A 22,503-nucleotide genomic window follows, 5' to 3' on the forward strand; every position below is an offset into this window, starting at 1 on the left:
AACTCCGGGCCTTGTGCTGGCTATACAGGTACTGTACCACCTGGGTCCAGCCCTTTTTGCTTTAAGTTGTTTTTCAGATTGGGTTTCACATTTGTTGCCCAGATTGGCCTGGACTGCCATTCTCCTATTTATGCTTCCTGCATACCTGGGATTACAGGTATGAATTAATATGCCCATTGATATAGTGGTCTACCTAGCTTTTTAACTTGTCTGACCTTGAACTTCACTCCTTATCTTTACATCTAATTAGATTACACATTTGAGCCAATGTGCGTGCCTGGCCCTTTCCTTTTACAAATTTTCTACTTGTTATCTTTTATGCTGGAATGCTCCAGTGTTTCTTTTTACCCAGACCTGTTATATTTCAGTTAACTATATCATTTTCTTATGTGTTGATTCTATGAAGTTTTGTTCTGTTTTGGAAACCTCTACTATATATTTCTCATTTCTTCAGTTAATTGAATATTCATTGTTCTAATTAGAATTAATTCAATCCATTTTTTTCCCCTCTCTTCTAGCATGAAAGTTCCCATAGCATAAGAACTGGGTGTGACTTGTTCAGAGACTTTTCTTCGTGTCTAACATGGTACCTGATATTTGCTAATGGTGAATGAATTCATGAACACTCCCAGGGTTGAGAATTAACAGATGTCTGAAATTATCAGAGTTTGTAAAAATAAGTAAAAGTATTACATATTTTATTTTCTCGAAGAAAACTTTAATCCTGTCTTCAGACATCTCTTGAAATAAGCATATCCTATAATGGAGATTTTCGTTTATCATGAAAGTATACAAATACATAGATGTTATAAATATAGCATCTTCAGGAAGCTTTACTATCACAATAGGATGGGTATTTACAATTACGTGCATCATGTACATCATTATATATGTGTTGTAGATGTAGTGAATTCTCCCAACATTTGCTTGTAAAGCTTTATGTTTCTATCACTCTGTAGCTTTTATTACTAGAAATACTCTTAAAGTCTGTCTTCTTTCCATATTAAAAGTAGAAAAAACATCTTGAATGTTTTCGTACTTCTAGTAGTGAACACGGGTCCAAGACATTTCAGTAGATGTTAAGTAAAAATACTTGAAGAACATTTCAGATTTCAACTGTATGTAAGTGCTTTTAATATACAGATATTGTTGTAAATTTAGTTGATTAATATCAAGTAGTAATTTAGTGAAAGTATACATGTATATGCAGATTTAAGAAGCATGATGAAACCACCTTGGACTTTGAAATCATTTCTACTGTTTACTATGTGACTTGGACAAAACACTTTACTCTTCCATCAGTTTTTCATCTGTTAAAAATGTTTTTAGGAGGGCTGGGGATATAGCCTAGTGACAAGAGTGCCTGCCTCGGTATACCCGAGGCCCTAGGTTCGATTCCCCAGCACCACATATACAGAAAACGGCCAGAAGCGGCGCTGTGGCTCCAGTGGCAGAGTGCTAGCCTTGAGCGGGAAGAAGCCAGGGATAGTGCTTAGGCCCTGAGTCCAAGGCCCAGGACTGGCCAAAAAAAAAAAAAAAAAAAAAAAATGTTTTTAGGAGCTGGGAATGTGGCTTAGCGGTAGAGTGCTTGCCCAGCATGCACAAAGCTCTGGGCTCCATTCTTAGCATCACATAAACAGAAAAAGCTGGAAGTGGTGCTGTGGCTCAAGAGGTAGAGTGCTAGCCTTGAGCAAAAAGAAGCCAGAGACAGTGCTCAGGCCCTGAGTCCAAACCCCAGGGGTGGCAAAAAAAAGAAAAAGAAAAGAAAAATGTTTTAAGTTATAAAAATTAAATGAAATACTATGTGAACTATCTGAAATTGTAATTGACATAGAAAGTACTTAATGTTTACTATACTTTTCTTGAAAAGACTTGAAAATTATACTATCAGTGTTATAGTTTGTATATAATATAAATGAGTAAAATACTGGAAATTTTCTATTGTGATTTAAAAACACTTTACATCACTTAGATATCATCTATAATGAGCAGAAAATTTCTCTTACATGACAAATGTTACATTTATATTTGATAAATAAGGAGAAAATATTTTTCCTTAAAATTTGATCTGTTTGTGCATAGTGATGAATGTAAGTGAGGATATTTCCCAGCTACTTTGAAATATTCAACTGCCCAGGGACAAGATATGGATGATGTTTTTGAAGGAAATAAATATTTCAGCTTCACATTCCTGCCTTTTTTCTTTATTCTTTTGATCTGCTTTGGTTCACTTATCATTCTGTGTGGATGACTTCACACCGCTTTCTTTCTCTCCCTAGTAACCAGCAGTGGTACTGTGCCTATTTCAGAGAGTTTAGGTTTTGCTGTTTTACAAAAGGACAGGATTTCCTTAGTATTTACTGATATAATTCAGTCTCTAAAATAAATTTATTAGTGGCTCTGCACATAAATTTCACATGTATGATGTATAATTTATATATGCAAGTTTTAATCAGAAGCTTCTTAAATATAGGAAACATAAAGGGAAACAACACTAGGTTTGGGATTTATTTTGAAATTTGAAGATGAAAGATTTTTTAAAAATTGATTCATTATACACTATGGCTGTTTTGTACTGAAAGTTCCTTTTAATAAGATTTTGTTGCTTTAGAATAATCAACTTGCATCTATGCTATTTTTATTTATTTATAGTGCTGTAGGCATAAGTTAGAAGTTAGTATAAAATTATTATGTAAAACCTTAAATTCTTTAAACCTTTTTATTAAATGTACTTACATAGCTTTACTTTCTACATTACACACAAATATACCCTGAGATTGGTTCTTATTCAGACTCCTATTGCATCCTTAATTCTATTTCCATGACATCTGAAATTCTTTACAACATTTAACATATAAAGTACTATAATACTATTTGATTTTCCTCCTTTCATTTTTTTCCCTTTTTGCTTACCTAGACTGAAGTTTCTTCAATATGGGAACTGTTTCTTTTTCTACTTCTTTTACATATTCTGTAGTATTTGACTGAATATATCAGAATTTGCTACCAGGGATCCTTGTCTCTGCTGTTAAACCATGAACCTCTTGCCTTTCTACCTTATGGCTGTGTATTAGGTGAGGGTACTGAAGAGCTCTAAGAGGGGTAATCTGATTGCTATATTAGGATGAAGGTTCCTACAGGAAAATTTCCTGTGGACATATTTTTCCTGTATGTCAAAGAGAATAAACATATATAAAACTTTCTTTTAGCTCTTGCGTCTGTATATCTATTACAATACTTGGTACTGATCTTTAGTTTTCTCTGTAGTTGATATACTTACTCTCTTGGATTATATTTCTCATATAGTTTTTCTCCTTTGTATAAGCTAGTGGTTAACATGTTTGTAGTCTATACCAGTGTTTGTTGAATGACTCATTACAAGGTTGAGTGACTGTTACAAGCTAAAATGAATTTAGGTTCTTTTAGGAGGAAGAAGAAAGGAAAAAATCTTATCAGTTTGGAATAACTATTAACTATGCCATTTAAATATGAGTTGGGTTTGTTTTTGTTTTTGTTTTATCCAATCATGGGGCTTGAATTCAGGACCTGGACACTGCCCTTGAGCTCTTTTGCTCAAGGCTAGCACTCTATCACTTTGAACCATGTGCCACTTCTAATTTTCTGATGTTAACTGGAGATAAGAACCTCACAGACTATTGTGCCCAGGCTGAATTTCAACAGTGGTCCTCAGATCTCAGCCTCCTGAGAAGCTACGATTACAGCTATGAGCCACCAGTGCCTGGCTAATATGAGAATTTTTTGTCCTTAGAAATATTCATTTTATCTCCAGTGTATCATTTGGCTTTTTAAGCTTGAGTGCTTATATGATTTTCATTTAAATACAGCCTCTTCTATCACTGAGAACAGTTGACTGTCACAATATATTTTGCACTGTACTAGCACCATAAGCACCCACTATGTGATAGAATCATGAAATGTCTTTATTATGAGCAGGCTAGAAATGTTTGCCATCATCCTTTCCCTGCAAGGTCTTAAAACAGCCCCATAAGAAGCCTCCTAGCAGTGACCTGGCCTTTTCCTGCAGTGTCTGCTGGTCTCTGTGACTCTCAGATGCTTATTCTTCATTATCCTACACATAGCTAATTTCTGTGTTGACCGCTAATCTTTTTTTGGGGGGTGGCCACAGAAAGTCTTAATGGTCTTCAGCTGTCTTGTTTAGTTCTGTACTGATTCTACACTAACAGTGATGGAGTTGGAAGTTGAGGCAAATGCATTTCAGAAGAGGGATTATTTGATCTTAGCCATCTAGCTTACGTCATCCAAACTTGACACTGTTCAGGTTGAGTCTTAAATATCCTTGTTATTTATGTTGTCTTTGAAACCTGGTAATATTACTTCCTGGGTTTTTTTTTTTTTGGTGCCAGTCCTGAGGCTTTAATTAAAGGCCTGGGCACTACCCCTGAGCTCTTTTGCTTAAAGCTAGTGCTTTACTGTTTGAGCCATAGCTCCACGTCTGGCTTTTTGGTGGTTAATTGGAGATAGGGTCTCACAGATTTTTTTGCCTGGGCTAGCTTTGAACTATGATCTTCAGATCTTAGTCTCCTGTGTACCTAGGATTATAGGCATGAGACACTGGTGCCCAGAATAAACCTAGTAATATTACTTAGAAGAAGTAACTAAACACTCACAAAATCTTTAGATATTTGAAGATATAACATGATTCAATCTTTGGATTGTTTTCTTGATTTAACCTTCAAATTTACCCTATGCACAATTTCTTTTTTGTTTCTCTGCATTGTTAGGGGAATTTTAAATGTATGTCAAGCACCATGGACACCCTGGAGCATATTGTGTTTAATTATTGTTAGTTGTTTTAGTGTTCTATTGCTTCTCCAACAAACTACTACCAACTTTGTGTCCTAAAACAATTTTATTCTCTTAGTTCTGGAACTCACAGTGTGACTTGAGACTTCTGGGGCTGAAGTCAACCTGTTGTCAGGCTGGCTCTTTCAAGGGCTCCAAGGAAGATCCATTCCTTTTCTTTGCTGTGTTCCTTCTTCTGCAGCCCTGCACACTGGGTCATGTTGATGCTGTAGTTCAATTTGGAGAATATTCTCATCTTTTCAGTAGTATAACCCATGCCAATTTTACATTGAGCATTATTTTCTCTTGAATTCTCAAATATTTAGATGTCTGTAGTGTCTATCATGTTTCTCAAGAATTAGCAAAGACTTGGTACCCTTGATATTGTATATATGTGTATCAGAACTAGGGGAGGGAAGGGAATATCAAAATTGAGAGACAAAGGATAAAAAGACAAACCAATGCCACAGCAATACTTACAAAACTATATGCTGTAAACCAACTGTACAACTTCTTGGGGGGGGGAATAAGGGAAGATGTAACAAGTTCGATAAGAAATGTGCTCCCTGTAACTCCTCTGTACATCACTTTGACAATAAAGAAATAAATACATTTTAAAAAGAAATGTAAAAAAAGAATTATCAGAGACTGATGGTCTTGGGAGTCCAGTGAAGAAGAAGCTAAAATGGTCTGCTTAGTCACATACTTAAGTGAAAAACGTTATTGTAAGCTATATTCGGATGCACACCTTTATTAGTCCTGGCCCTTGGAAGACCAAAGTGGAAAGTCATGAGTTTGAAGCCAATTTGTACTACATACTGAGATCCTGTATTTCCCCCCCTCACCCCAGAAAAACTAAGGAATTGTTTTTAATGGTTTTGGCTGACTCAGGCTAATCAATTTAAGTACCAGTTGGCAGACCCTAGGTGATAGTGCTTTTGACCATCTTTCCTACACCCCAACTGGAAAGGAATGGAGACTCTTCTCTGTTTTCCAGACTTATTTGAAGTTTTTGTTTTATTTTGTTTTTCTTAGAGTTTCCAGTGGAGATGCCAATGTGGCAGCGAATGAAGTACACTGTAATGTGAAACCTTATAAATATATATTGGACCATGGCCATTATTATCAAAAGTACTGCTACAGAAATGTGCCAAAGAAAGATTTTCAAATTAGGGTTGGCCTGCACATGTAAATGTTAGCTTGTAAAGCTGAAGAAATACACAATTTTAGTCCATTAGTCCCCTACATTTTATTGTCCTTTTTAGAATAATCATGTACTTCTGAACATCTTTAATCTGAGCTGGTTTGTGGCTGTGTAAGAATACACCTTCTTTTATTTTTCTATCTTTTATCCTTTATATACTTAGAGGAGGAAAACTGCTGTGTTTTATAAATAAATCAGAGCTGAAAAGCAGATTTTCTTTCCACCTTTTTGCCTTCATGGAGGCCCAGCTTTAAGGCATTTAAATGATGCATTTATACTCAACCTTACAGCTAGTTGCCCTGAAAAAACATAATCTTCAATGATTTTTCTTCTTGTAGGATGCATTGTTTGATATCTTGGTAGAAGGGAGCAAGTAGTTGTTACATGTGATAAATTGCACATGCTAATGATTGCACTATGTAAATGAATAACTGACTTGCAAAGTAAACAGTTTATTTCAGCCATAGGTCATGTATTTTTAAAGGATCTGATAATAGCAGATTTTCTTTTGGATAATTAATAGTATATAATTTTTTATCATATGATATATTAAATTTCAAGGTTTCAAATATTGTCCAATATACTTTCTTTTTTGTAAGTAAGCTAGCCAAAGGTAAATCGTTGATGAATTTTCATTCAGATTATGAAATAGTCTTCCCATGTACTTTCTAAAGGCCCCCAAAATTAAAGAGTAACACAGCATGAACTAGTAATTGCCATCTGTGAGCACAAAACATGGTTTCAGAGCTCAAAGTTTTCACTTCAGTGTCATCATCATCTTGTTGAAATGTAAGTGAATCTAATGAAATGATTAGCACCTTTTAATTTAAATTTAGGAAGATTTAATTTATCTTAAGACAAAAGATTTCTAAATATTCATGGAGCTACTATTTGTCCTAGATTTACTGGAAAAGAACCTTGACTTACATTGAGGGAGATCTGAGCTCAGGTGTGGTGGAACTGGATGCTAGTTACACATTTCCCTATGATAAAATAATATTATCTGTAAAGCAGGATAGAAATTTCCTACAGAAACTAATGTCCCTTATTGTACAAGGCTTATTTCAACATTTTTAAAGATCTCTAAAATATATTGGTAATGATACTTATTACTTGGATTTATGTACTTATAACTTAGTGACAAAGTAATTGAATAGGTAAGAATGAGATGAAGTTAAAAAGAGATATGTCCTATTAAAAATGAAAATGTTTACACTAAATAGTTCCTATGAATGATGGCAGTAAACATTGATAACTAACTGACAAAAGGGAGAAAACAGTATTTCAGCTATAGGTCAATTGTTTTTATTGTAAGGGAACACATTTATTGTGAAAAGTGATTGAGAGAGATCAGAAAAACAGTGGAATAATAGCAGGAGAAAATAGACCCTCTCACCCCAGCTGCCAATAATTCAACTTAAAGTTTCATGAACTGATTTCTGTCCATTCATTGTGGCTGGACACTGGAAATGCTTCCCCCAGGGTATTGTGATGGTGATGGCTTAGTTCCCCCATAGTTCCCAGAGGACCCGGCACTTAATGGTGGAGCTCAGGCAGCTGTCTGGTATGGGGTTGCTGGTCATCAGAGACATCCAGCCTGTGCAGTGTTGCCATAGGTTCTATTTTTACAAGATCTGCTAGCACAGTTTCTTCTGACTAGTTAATGGTACATTTTAAGATAATACGACATACAAGTTTCTAAGTTTTCAAATACTATTCAGTGTGGATTTTCTTTGATGAATTTTTATCCAAGTTATGAAATAATCTTCCCAAGTACTTTTGGAAGAACCCTCACAACTAGGAATCATATAGACATGGGGCTGTATTAAACCACAAAAATGGCAGGTAAGCCTGTAAAACAGATGGTCAGAGGAAGAGGGAGTTCCATGGAAACTTGCTTTCTTTATTATGTGGTGTGGTGATTATCATCATCTTCAGGTAGATAGATGTGAGAAGGATGTAACTAGACATCGGTGCATTCTTTCCACTGATATGCCAAAGGGCTGCTTTTTTGTAGGTGCACCATGCCCAGAGACAATGGTACAGTGTGATGGGGGTGTGGAAAGAATATTAACTTCTATCTACACCACTGTATTATAAAGATAGACAGGACAGTTCTGCTGAAGTGGAAAGTAAGTGACTATGTTTTGTATCAGTCTTTTGGCTGCTTAAACTTTGAGAAATGTTTTCAGTTGAGAGAGGGAAGAAATCTTTGCATTTGTATTACATATTATATATATAAATATATATATAAAATTTGTATGACATACCATGGACTTACATTTCTTAGGGAGATTTTTAGACTAGATCTGAGTAACTCCAGGGGCTTGAACTTGCCACTGGGTGCTGGTCCTAAGCTCTTTTGCTCAATGCTATTACTTTGCCACTTTGAGCCACAGCTCCACTTCCAGTTTCTGGTGGTTAATTGGATAGAATAGTCTTATGGAATTTTCTGCCCTGGTTGGCTTTGAACTGTAACCCTCAGATCTTAGTCTCCTGAGTAGCTAGGATTGCAGGCATGAGCCACCAACTCCTGGCCCCTCATATTACTTTTTCCTGCCTCTTAAAATGAAATAGCCATATTTTTATAATTTTTAAATATCTTTTTCTTTCACTGTGATATTTAATTTAGGTAAGTTAAATGAGCCCATCTCCCAGCATTCTTGCAATTAATGATAAGAAGATAATGTTTTGTGTATATGTTAATGTTACTGAAGGCATCTGAGGAGATCGGTGCAGCAAGGGAGCCAACAGGGGGAGCTGTGGAAGCAGATGCCTAGCTGGAACAGTCACTGGTAGGGAGGGGGAGGGGGGGGGGGCGTACCTTGGGAATGTCTCTAAGCTCAGTTACAGTTCTGTGAAAGAAACTTGTTCTGTGAAGGATGGATTAAAAATATTCTTATACAGGTTTGCTGTGAAGAAAAGCTAAGATACATAAAACTATTTTGCTCACTACCTAGGACCTACTGAGAACTGAAAATGAGCTATTAGGAAGTTGAGTGCATTTGTAAAGTAAAACCTTTATTTTTTTCTTCCTGTCAACATGCAGAAATTTATTTTGTAGTAGCTTACTGACTGTATAATTTCAGTTTGAAGTATGAAGAGATGAAATAGTTATTCATTCCTTTTAGGCAAGTCTTCTAGAAGCCAGTGGAATAATTTCAGGCCACCATCTTTTATTGATTCCCTGCACCTGTTGGCAAACATTTATCTTTCTTTGATACATTGGCTCTCTAAAAATTGAGACATCATTTACAGGCAGTAAAATTTAACCGTTTTAAATGTACAGTGCTGGATTTTAATATATTTTAAGGAATCTGTAACTGTTTCCATTATTTCCAGGGTCATATACAGTACTCAAAAAGAAACTCGTAGTGGGTTGCCAGGCACTGGTGGTTCACGCCTGTAATCCTAGCTACTCAGGAGACTGAGATCTGAGGACTGTGGTTGGAAGCCAGATCTGGGGAGAAAGGAAGGGACGGGATTCTTACTGCCAATTAACAACTAGAGACAAAGTGTTTTGTTTTTAATTTAATTTTATTGTCAAGGTGATGTACAGAGAGGGGTTACAATTACATACGTAAGGTAATGAAAGTGTTTTTATCTTAGCACTTTTATCTCAGTACTTTGGGCTATGTCACCAAGTGGAAGAATGCTACATTGAGCCAAAGAACTCAGAGACAGTGCACAGGCCCTGAGTTCAAGCCGCATGGCCAAGAACAAAAACAAAAAAGAAAGTCATATCCATTAGCCTACCATTCTCCAGACCCCAAATCTTCTGGTCTCTAATAGTGACTTATCTGCTTTCTGTCTCTATACACTTACCTATTCTGGATGTGTCATATAAGTGGAACCATACAGAATGCCACCTTTTGTGACTGGCTTCTTTGACTTACATTAATGTTTTCAAAGTTCATCCAAGTTAGAACATGTACCACAACTTTACTGATTTTTAACTCTCAGTAATACTCCATTGTATGGATATACCACATTTTGCTTAAGTGCTCATCAGTGAGTAGAGATGCATGGTCTTATACAGTTTTGTTTGAAGGGAAATCTTTGAAAGTAGCTATGCTTTCATCACAGTGTGGATTGTGTGTTTATAGCCTTTTCCCCTGCAACAAGTTATTTTATTGTCAACTCTTTACAAGGAAGTTTTATGGATGTAGATCAAAAAGTGGAAGCCTGGATTTTATTTTAAAGAAGGCTAACTGTTCTTTTATTTGAGCCTAGTTCTTTTCTGTTTCCACTCTGAAGCTTTTCTGACTTTCTAGGGAGAAAGAGGATCAGCTCACTCGTGTGACTGAAGTACAGAGGTTGCAGGCCCAGCAGGCAGATGCCGCTCTGGAAGAGTTTAAGCGGCAGGTGGAGCTGAACTCAGAGAAAGTCTATGCTGAAATGAAAGAGCAGGTAAGAAGAAACACAGTGGCCATTGTGAAAGCCACTCAGCAGGAGAACACATTCTCATCCTCAGTAAGACAGAAACATTTCATTTTAAAAATGCTTTACCAAAATTAGCCATATACAGTTGAATTCAAGGTTTTGAATGAGAAGAGATATTACCCCCTTGGTTTATCCTTTAAGCAATATCAGAACCATCACTTAAAGGTCTCTTCTATAGGGATGGCAAGGACAAGAATGTATTTTGTCAGGATAGGGAAATTGCTCAATGGTAGAGGATGGGCCTTGCCCAAGCTGGGTTCCATACTCAGCTGCACAGAGGACAATGCATCATGACTTGGAGGATGAGTGAGTCGCCTACAAGGAAGACCTATCACCACCTACTTGTTGCTGTAGAAGAAAAGCTTAAGTGGGCCATGGCCTTGTTCCTGCATACTCTATTCTGTAAGTAGTGTTTACTTGAATTAGTTACTGCAGATTTGAAAGTGGCTGTTCAGGAAGACTGAGACTGTCTCCATAGAACTTTTAGATTTGAGAGAAAATAAAGCATTTGTAAAAGAATAAGGGAATAGCATGGAGCCTGTGAGAATGTGAGGAAAAGACTTCTGCATTTAACCCTCACAAAACAAAAGCACACTTATAGAAATAAGCCACAACAGAAGTCAGGATAAGCACTTGAGAAGATTAGTACCTTTATAAGAAGTCACATATGATGTAAGTCAATGCAATGAAATCTGGATATATCCAGGAAAAAGAATTGAACCTCACAAATAAAATGAACATCCTATAAGCTTTTAGGCAGAATGGTACTGGCAAACACACAAATAAACACATATATAAATAAATGAATAATATTTCACAGTTGTAAAGAAGTTGTTACTCCATTTTATGTATAATCAAGTTTTAATCCACAAAATCAACAGGAAGGCATTTTATATGTAGTAGATGTGATATTTATATGCAATGTCTGTAAAGTATATAACTGTGCATAAAAACATATGTATGCAGTCCTTATTTCTTTTCTGGGTGCGCTTGTTTGAACACATCAACCACCAGAGATGGAGCTGAGACTCCTCCCACATAGGGACACCAGCACATACCAGGATGAGGCGAGAATGCAGGGCTAACAAAGTAGAAAAAAGTGTAAGAAATTTTTAAAAATATCTAGTTCTAAAATAGCATGTTAATTGATTTCAGAAAAAAGGAAGTATATAAAGTATAAAATACAGATTTAATAACTTGAATCTAAATCCCTAGATTACACTAAAATGATTAACAAATGAAACAATGGGAGATCACTTTGGCTAGTATTTGCCAGGCCCTGGGTTGATCCTTAGCATTTCAGGAAAGAAAATAGTGAACGGTTGAAAGAGCAAAATATGTCTCTTTTGCACAAATATATGAGACTCATAAAAACTCTTACAATTAGGGAACTACTGGTTAAAATAATCTTGAAATTTTTAAACTGTCAAAAGTGAAACAAACCAGTTAAACCTTGCAGTGTTTAATCATGAGGGAAAAAAGTTCTAGAAAACGGGCAATGTTCTAGACTAAATGAATCTGTCCTGCCTCTACCACCTTACAATGTGGTGAGTTATTTTAAAACCAAAGGAGAGGAAAAAACAGAGATTACCTGATGGGTTCACTTTGGTATTTGCCTTATTTAGGCATAATTTGACAGCCTTCTGCCTGGGATGGGTTTGGGTTAACTGCCGAGATTTACTGAGGTTCACTTGAGTAGCTGTTAAGAATGTACTGTTAGGTTGGATTGCAATCTGCTTGCACATTAGACTTCACTGTCTATGGAGGCTCCTTTGAACCAAACTCACTGCTCAAGTGTCATATTGGTGTAGGCCATCTTTTTCCGCCAAACACAAGATTAACAAAATTAACAAGGTGTACATTCTCATGAATACTCTTGAGAAGATAATTATGAAATTAGAGATATTGCTTAAGGAACAGAAGTAAAAACAAACCAGAATATCCAGAGTTCTTAAGAATATATTGTTGTACTGCTATTAATAGGTTAATTTTTCTAGTAAAGAGCAGTATGATTCACAAACCTAAAATGATAAATAAGTTATATATAAAATACATAACTAATTTAAAATTGAAAAAATTACTATACAAAGGGATGATGAAAATATGTTACTTATATTCAGAAAAAATAAATATGGAGATATTGAAATAGATGGCAATGGGGTACTTTAACATGTTCTTCTGTACAACAGAGGAGGCAAGACCAAGACAAATGGAATGTCTAAGTAACAGTTTACAAAACAGCTATTTGTCTGCTTCCTACCCACTAGAAACAACACACTAAATATCTACTCTTATTGAGCAGTTATAAAACTCAGTAGACCATAAATAAATTCTCAGTATACTACTAAAGCTTGAAGTGCCAGAGAAGGTATATTATTTACCACAACACAATAAAACTGGAGATTGAATTCCAATTCAAACGGTTACATTGGGTTTTACCAAAATTTAAAATTTTGCTTTTATAAAGAGTCAAAAAAAAAAGAAGCAAGTCAAGCCAGAGATAGGAAAGCAAGCAAGATTTCCGGAGATAGGAAAGCAAGATTTGCAATACCTCTTTTGCTTACAATTTATATCTAAAATAAAAAAGAAGTCTTATAATTAAATAATAATGCAAAACAACTCAAGTAACGTTGGAAAAAAATTACATACTTCACTGAAGGTATACAAACAACTAGTTAATAAAACCAAGCATGGGGTGGCTCACATGTATAATCTACAGGTGGCTGAGATCAAGGATCATGGTTCCAAGCCAAACTGGCAGAAAAGTCTAGTCCAGCAGACTCTTACCTCCAATTAACCACCAAAAAGCCAGAAATTGAGCTCTGGTTCAAGTGATAGAGTAGCCTTATGCGAAAAAGCTAAAGGACAGCGCTTTGGCTCTGAGCTCAAGCCCCAGTACCAGCACAAAAATGACAAAATAAAAGAACTCAGTAAGTATAGGAAAAGATACTATGTTCATCATTTGTGAAATATATGTTAACACCAGCATGGGATGCCACTACACACTTAGAGAGGATTAAAATGATTAAAGATTAGTGGACATTACCATATGTTAGCAAAGATATGTAATTGGATCTCTTATATAGTGCAGGTAGATATATAAGATAGTATAACTACCTGGGGAAATTGCCAATTTTCTTCAAAAGTTGAATATACAATGACTAGTAGCCATTCCATTTCTATATATTTGACCAAGAGAAATAAACACAAGTGCAGAAATAATGTATGTACAAATATCGATAGTAACTTTTTATCACAACAGCCCCAAACTTGGACAACCCAAATGTTAACCAATGTGTGGATTATAAAACGGAATATTATCCAGCATTAAAGGGAATGAACTATGAAGCCTAGAACAAAATAGATGAATCTCAAAATCCTGTTGAATGAAAGAATAGGAAAACCAAAGTTTATTTACAGCATGTTTTATATTCTCCAAGTTCTCTTAGAATTCCCTAGATAATGTTGGGGTTTTTTTTAGTTGTTTTTAGCAGACTACCAACAGAGTTCATTTCAGAGCAGTCTTGTCTCATTTTCTGTGGGGGGTTTTGGTTTCAGTTCAGCTTCCAAGCTTTCACTATGCTACTTTGGCGCTCTCTCTCTCTCTCTCTCTCTCTCTCTCTCTGTGTGTGTGTGTGTGTCTTAGCAGTGAATTTGAAACTTGGGTGGTGATTTGATTCACTTCACTCAATGGCTACATGCACTCATGGAACATTCTCCAGGAGAGACGATATGCTTGGCCACAGGACTGACACATCACAATAAATTTCAAAGGATTAAAATTATTCAAAATATCTTATTTTGGCCCTATGATAATAAATGAGAAGCAAATAACAGAAGAAATCAGGGAAATCCTCACTCACCTAGTTGAAAATTATATAACACGTTATTAAATATCTCATAGATCAAGGAAGACATCATCTGGTAAATATTTAGAACTGAGTTAAGGTAAAAATATGGCCTGTCAACTTTGTGGAATGCAGCTAAAGCAGTATCCTATCTCAGTTACCCAAGTTTTATCTTAAGGAAGGAGGAAAAGGTTCTGTCCAAGGAAGTAGAAGAAAGAAAAAACGAAGAGGAGATTAGAGAGTGAAAGTTCTAATACAGAAAATCAATGAATGCTGTGTTCTGGAAAGATCAACAAAATTAGCAAACTTCAGCTTGGCTGAGCAAAGCTAGTAATGAAGAAGAGAGGACACCACTATTGATCCTATGGGAGACAAAGGATTACTGAGTTTCACTGATTTCCTACCAGCAAGGTAATACCCAAAGCCAGCAACATCAGAGAATAGCCTCCTAGAAAGATGCAAGTTACAGGTGTCTCACAAAGGGAGAAACAACTGAACTAGAGCAAATCAATTTAATTACCAACTAAAAATTTCCCAATTTAAAGTGCTGAGAAGTTTAAGAGTAGATGACTTCACTTGTAAATTATACCAAATGTTTAAAAGAAAACATTACTAAAAGGCTGTTTTAATACTTTTTGTTTACTTTTTACTTTTTTTCTTCTTAGCAGTAATGAGGCTTTGAACTTAAGGCTTGGTGCTTGGCAAGGCAAGGTGTTCTACCACTTAAACCATATCACTTTCCCTAAGAAAAAAATACTTTTAACTCTTTGAAAACTTGTAGGAAAAGGAGGAGGAAGAGACATTTTCCTCTTCTTTCTAAAGGCCAATGTTCCCCTGGTGTCAAAGCCAAAGAAAATGGCAAGCGCACTGTAAATGCAGGTCCATCGTGAACATGGGCCTAGGAATCCTTAGTGTTTCAGCAAATGGAGTGATATACAAGTTACCATGCACCAAACCAAGTGAAATTTATCCCAAGAACTCTTTTTAAAATTCAAAAAATCAATGTTTATGACATAATACTAGAATAAAGAATGAAATCACCCGATTATCTTAATAGAGTCAGAAAGGCATACCCATTTATGATTTTTAAAATTTTTGTAAAATTAGGATTAGAAGTAAATACACTCAAACTAATAAAGGACCTTTATGAAAACCCCACAGCTAATAAACTTAATGTTCCAAGATTTAATGCTTTTTCTTGTAAGGACATGGCAGTGTCTGTTTATGCTGCTTCTAGGCAGCATTGTGTTGGAAATTCTAGCTAGTACAACAAGGCAAAACCAAAACCAAACGAAAACAGAATGAAAGGAAGAAGTACAGAAGTACAAATGTTTGACATATACTGAGGATCCTGTATGGGGAAAATGTATAAAATAAATACTAGAGATAATAAATGATTTAATAATTTTGAAAACTGTAAAATAAATGTACAGAAATGAATCATGTCTATATGCTAGCAAGGAAATATCTAAAAATAAATTATAAAGTAATTTAATTCATAATAACATCAAACAGAATAAAATATTTACAAATAAATAATGAAGTAAGTTGAAGGCATGGCATGTATGCGGACAACTATAAAATATTGCTGAGAGAAATTAAGAAAGCTCTTCATAAATCGAGAGCTATCTGTGCTCATAGAGCACACGATACAGTGATATCAAGATGGTGACTTGCTCCACATTACCCCATAAATCCAGAACAGTCCTTTCAGAGATCCAATGTCCTTTTGTTGCTAGTATTTGACAAAAAAAGAAATGTTTATATTTTACCTTACTTATAAATATAAAGGGAAACAAGAGTGACCTAGAAATTCACAAAGGCCAGAGGAAATTGTTGTGTGGTGCCAAGATATGTTTTTCAAGGTGTTTATTGTAATGCTATTTATTAATAATGAAAAATTAGAAAATACAGGTCTAGAAAATTAGAACTGTAGAAAATCAATGATTCTTTTCAAGTTACAACAGCTGGTTCAGTCCAATTACAATTTTATTATTGGACCATTCCGCAGACATTTCCAACTCTATGTGCTATGCTGGCTTCCATCTCATTTCACCAAACTTGCCTGGACCTCTGACTTGTTCTGTTCTTCATCTTAGTTTATATGATCCTACCTCTTGGCACCAGGTCTCTGTGGAGCCCATGGCCAGTGAAGGGCAATGTGGTGCTTGCCTCAGGGATTCCCATTCCCCACACCCTCTGTCTCCATGTCCTGTTTTTGTGAGCAGTCCTCCTAGGCCTGATGTATTGAAAGGTGCTAAAACAGACTCTAGTGGAGACTGCTAGTGACAACACTGCCGCAAGGAGATTGTTTTGTTTTTCTTCTGTTGAAGGAATGTTCCTCCGTGGTTTCAGTTACACAGTTTTGCCAAGTGCAGTTGGAATTCTGAGATAAGAAAATGCTCGCAGAATGAGTATAATGGAATCCTTATAACTAGGTTTTGTCACACGTCAGCCATGTATTTCTCATACAGTAATCTAAAAAAATATTAAGCAGTATTCAAGACATGGTAATTTAGAAATTGATTCCATATTATCAGTGGATTAAAAAGCACAGGCTTGATATTAGATTAAATTTTAAAAGAAAGATATTTGCAGATTCATTATGTGGAAAATTATGTTTTTAGGTTGTTCAATAAATTTTTGTTTTTAGCAGTCTTCCTTTTCTGCTTTGCTTTTGTTCTAAATTGTTTTTGTGTGTCTGCAAACCTATTTGGTATGAAAGCTGGAGGAGCTGCAGGCCATCATCTTTCCATTGGAATCGGCTGCAGAGAGTAGACAGGGGAGTTTGAGTGAAAAATTACAGCTATGAGAATGTTTCAGAGAGAATTTTTGTCTCAAACAGAGAACCCTGAGAGAAAATGAAATAAATTTGAAAAAATTGCTTCATGCCATTTCTTTCACTTTGAAGGACATTTTTCCTAACACTGCTTAAATAACAATTCTTCTTCAAGGGTGAAATCATTGGAAGCGTTAGCTACCAGCCATTAGTTATGCAAAACATATATGTGTTCATTGTGAAAAGGTATTGCTAGTGCATGCAAATAATCCAGTTTTTAAAAAGAAAGAGTGCCTGTATTTACCTATTCTCTGTAAGACAAATAAATGACTGGAAAATGAAGCTATATTTTAGAAGTATTGTGGCAGTTCTAAAGTGAAGTTTGTTTATCTGGCAAATCCATTGCACGAATTTCAGCTGAGTGGTTCCTTCTGGGGCTCTACTAGCTTCTCAGCTTTCCCAACCCATTTTTCTCTGCTTGCAGATATACTTTAGTTAATCGGTATTTGCAGCTAATAAGTATCTGGCTTTAAGGTCCATTCCTTTTTCTTTATAGTCATTAGATATATGGTGTTTATTTTGTTCCTGGAAAAACTACTGGTTTACCCTAAAAACAAAATTCTGAAAGTTACTGCTTTTGACCAGTGGGGTTGATTATAGTTCCAAGCACATTTGAAACAGGCTAGTTTCTGAGATTCTTGGAGGGTTTAAGTTCAGTTCATCTGACTATTGTTGATGTTGAGTTAACAACAACAACAACAAAAATTAAGAAAGCAAAGTGCCATGTGTGATTGAATGTGTGTCATGTGTGATTGAATTACAAGTCTCTCTTAGGAGTGCAAAACCTCCACAGTTAACTCAATCTGGCAGTAACAAAACTAGTCACCTTTTAAAGGCCACATATCTGTTCCAATAGCTAGTGAATTTCAGCACATGATTTAGAAAGGATGCTCCAAGCCACAGCCAAAGCCATTTTGATAATTAACTAGTTCTGACAGCATATAAAGAATAACTGTAGGTATTTGACTTTGAAAGGCAAAACAAAGTAAAAACAAAATAGAAAATTAGAACTCGTATCTCTAAGTGCTTGACTGAATGCTAAGTGAAGTATTTTCCTCATATTATTCTTCAATGATTAGACTAATTTCCAGAAACAAAAGAAAAAAAGTATACTGAGAGTCTTAGGCTAGAAAACATGTCATTCTTCATTTGTCTGATTCATGAGTATAGTAACATTATTGTTTAATACCTTTACTTTTATTGAGTTGTGGCTAAAGATTAAACAGGCTTGATTTCCTCTTTCATTTATTTTCAAAAAATATACTATGAATACTTTTTATGCCATTATTTTCTGCCATTATGCATTTTATGCCATAATACATTCAGAGTACAGAGACTAATCACAGATGTCTTTGTGGATTAGACAATCAGCCAGAGCTGAAGATGTGATTATAAGAGCAGGTTACGGACACAAAACAGACCAGCATGACTGTGGCTGAGAGTTGTGCCTTTCTCTGCAGTTATGATGTATGTATGACTGTGAACTTCTTAAAGATTTACTTGTTAAAATGAGGGAGTATTAAGTAGATGAATAACTACAGATTAAGAAACTCAAATCAATGGAATAATGAAGTAGAGAACAAAGCCCTAAATTGGGAAGAAAATAATTTACTAATGAATAGTTAAACCTATTATTTTATTCAATTGAGGAAACTTTTTTTTTTTTTTTTTTTTTTTTTTTTTTTTTTTTTTTTTTGGCCAGTCCTGGGCCTTGGACTCAGGGCCCAAGCACCGTCCCTGGCTTCTTCCCGCTCAAGGCTAGCACTCTGCCACTTGAGCCACAGCGCCGCTTCTGGCCGTTTTCTGTATATGTGGTGCTGGGGAATCGAACCTAGGGCCTCATGTATCCGAGGCAGGCACTCTTGCCACTAGGCTATATCCCCGGCCCCTGAGGAAACCTTTATGATGTTAGTAAGTTATAATGTACTTATATTTCTGTGAATATGTCTACATTTCACATCTTTCATTTTATACTAATCTTTCTCCACATTAACATATTCAAGACATTTTGCCTCTCCTATATCAATTAGTGATAATTGCAACTGGGGTTGGAGCTTGGTGGTAGATCAAATGCCTGAAGGCCTGAGTACACTCTCCCCCCACCAAAAACAACAATAACAAAATGATTATTGCTCACAGATAAATTATAAAGTCAGTTAATAGATTTGCATTGTTAAAGAATTCAGTTTTTATGTAGGCAGGAATAGAAATACTTATTTGACTTTCTGCCCTTTATTTCTGTCTGCTGGCCTATCTCTTTATGTTAGTGTGTTTTTGTATCTATATGTATTATCAACATACCATGTATGAAGATATTTGTAGTATAATTTCTTATAGCTTATATTACGTATTTAATGTAACAAAATATATTTCTATTATACAGTGATATAATTGTATAATATAAATCATGTGTCAAATTACCTAGTATGCAACAACATATAGTACTTAACTGGAGAAAGAACTAAACCTTTGGCTGTGGAGACCACAGAGTGTTCATCCATTGTATATTCCTACCTTCCCTGGGAACTCTGATTTTATTTTGGGCAACAAAAGACACTGGCTTATGCCTTGTATTGGAGCTGACAATTAATGTAGTTCTAGAGAATGAGTTGCAAATAATAACTAGTGCTGTTGACAGGAACTTGCAGGAAAATCCCTTAAAAGAGGGCTCAGTTAGCTACTATGTCCTTTGACCTCATTCCTGTTACCTTCATCTTTTGCTTTTCCCTTCCCTGACTTCCAGAAAGACAGCAACCATTCTGCAACTATTAAAGGAAGATTGAATTACAATGACCTTAACCCTGAAATCTTTGAGTTGCTGCTGTAACAGCTTCCTTTTGAACTTTTTGTGAAGTTAGAGAAAAAAAATATGACTTGTTGTATACGGTTCTAAGTATGCACACTTGGGTTTTCTCTTACAAGGTAGCAAAAAGAATGTCTGAGGCAACATATCAGGAACCCTACATCATTCACCATTCCTCTTTTCTTACATCTCTAAACACTTGACAGGCACAGAAATATATAGTCAAGTCCTCTTCTAATTGACTACCAACTTTTATTCCTTGGTTCCCTAGGCCAGACATAATGAAGGGACTTTGCTTGCTTTAAACAAACAAACAAACAAACAAACAAAAGACCCTTGAAGTTGAATGGAATTTGGAATGGTGTATGATAAAACAGAATCTATCTATGGTAACTGAGAACTTTATTTTTATACAAACTTTGTAGGACTTAGTTTTTGAGTATTTGTTAAATTGTGGAAGAAGAATGGAATGGGGTTTGGCATTTTCGGTCAGTATTAAGTGACATATCTATTGTTATTTATAATTTATTCAGCAATTTATTTAAATTCTTTTGTATTTTGATTATGGAAAATAATTATTTGAGCACATCACATCAAAATTCAAGTATTGTGATGTCTACTTTTTAAATATTTTCAAATTTATTACTTATTTTTAATATACTGAAATTAAAAGAACAAAAAGTCAATTTTACGTAAAGATCTGTCTTAAAACATTGAATAGATCCTGGTTGACCTTTTTCTTGTCCTTTCACTTCTGCTTGCTCTTCCTTCCAACTTTAAGAATTTTTTGTCTCAAAAGAATTTTATTATTAGGAAGCGCTTCTCATTCACAATCCCCTGTCAGGTTGTTTGGAGGCCTTCAGCTTTAAATGTACAGGCTGAAAGTATGCTTATAAATGTTTGCTCTCCTTTTATTTCTGAACGTGTATTGCCTTAGCTGGTCACCTTGTCTTGTGGTGCATGCACACTACTTTGTTTGCTCATAAAAAGGAGATAGGCTCTTCTACCTTGAATTGGGATTTTACACCCAGTGAGAAAAACATTTTTTAATGATTTATTGTGGGGGAAAAAAGCCTGTGACATACTGAATATATTATACTTAAATGAACAGTTAAAATGTTTTTGTTTTTAAATTATAAATAACAGGGCTGGGAACGTGGCTTAAGTAGTAGAGTGCTTGCCTAGCATGCATGAAGCCCTGGGTTCAATTCCTCAGCACCACATAAACAGAAAAAGCTGGAAGTGGCTCTGTGGCTCAAGAGGTAGAGTGCTAGCCCTGAGCAAAAGGAAGCAAGGGACAGTGACCAGACCCTGAGTTCAAGCCCCAGGACTGGCAAAAATATATATATAAATAATAACCATATGTATTATGATGTGGTATTTTGATTTTTATACCATGTGGAGGACTTTTAAAGATACATTTATGTTTCTACTTACTTTTTGTGGTGAGATATTTGAAATTTTCTCTTACCAGGATCGAAATACACATTATTGACTGTAGTCCCCATACACTGCCACTTGTCAGTAGACTCTTCCCTTGTATCTATCTACTTGAAACCTGTATTCTTTGAACAGCATGGCCCTTGCTAGCTCTCCTACAGCATCTAGTGCCCAAAATTGTACAATATAGTTCTATCAATTTGACGTTCTTACACTCCACATATAAGTGATGTCATGCAGTTTTGTCCTCCTCTCTGGGAGATCAGGAGAAAGACCTAATAGAGAAGTACAGTTTGAGGCTTGCAGACTCAGTGTCTCTGCACATTTTCTCTGATTGGTTGTTCTATGCCTCAATTTGCATATTGGTGACCAGCCAGAGCACAGCCAAGGATATAAAAAACCCTAGACTCAGAGACACTGGGACAGACATTGCACACAAAGGACAGAGAGCAGGCACACAGACCAAGCAGAGGCCTTTGACCAAGATACTTCTAAAGTTCTTCGCACTTATCCTCCATTATTCTAGACTTCATTTGTTGTATTCAGACAACAACTCAAGAGGGCTACAGTAGCAGCAGCAGCTGTAGAGCTGCAACACTGTCAGGCATTGTCTACTGCTGAGTTGCAACACTTAAGTAGGTGTAGCCTGCTTCGGGCTGCAACTCTAGCAGTCTGCAAACTCTTAAGTCGTAACAGTTGTGTGAGCTCTGCTGCCAAGAACAACAGAAGAGATCTATTTCAATAGTTGTTGCAAATGACAGAGCTTTCTTCTTTTTTAAAGGGGAAGCAGTGTATATGGTATGTTTCCTTTGTTTTTCCCATTGATGAGTCTATGGGGAGATCTCATATCCTGCCTATTGTAAATGATGCTAGAATCTTGTAGTAGACATGCAAATATCTCAATACACTCACTTCAATATATACACACCCATTTGTGGGTTTGCTGCACCAAATAATAGCTGTTTTTTTTTAAGTTTTGGAAAACCTTCATCCTGTTTTCTAGAATAACTTCCTCCTAGCTGTATTCAAAACTTTCTACACATTCTCATGGCTCTTGTTCTCAGTAACCCTTCCAAAGTGTGAATTGCACATTGTGCTTTCA

At 35.7% G+C, this 22,503-nt stretch overlaps 1 protein-coding gene across 1 annotated transcript in view; it reads left to right on the forward strand.

Moving 5' to 3' along the window:
• Cep112 (centrosomal protein 112) overlaps positions 1 to 22,503 on the forward strand; it is a 330,810-nt gene that overhangs the window by 116,438 nt on the left and 191,869 nt on the right. The window contains exon 18 of the mRNA XM_048367299.1: positions 10,303 to 10,438. Coding sequence (XP_048223256.1) covers positions 10,303 to 10,438 — 136 coding nt within the window. The remainder of the gene's footprint in view (positions 1 to 10,302; positions 10,439 to 22,503) is intronic.

Source organism: Perognathus longimembris, chromosome 17, assembly GCF_023159225.1.
Source record: "Perognathus longimembris pacificus isolate PPM17 chromosome 17, ASM2315922v1, whole genome shotgun sequence".
In the NCBI taxonomy this organism is placed as follows: Eukaryota; Metazoa; Chordata; class Mammalia; order Rodentia; family Heteromyidae; genus Perognathus; species Perognathus longimembris.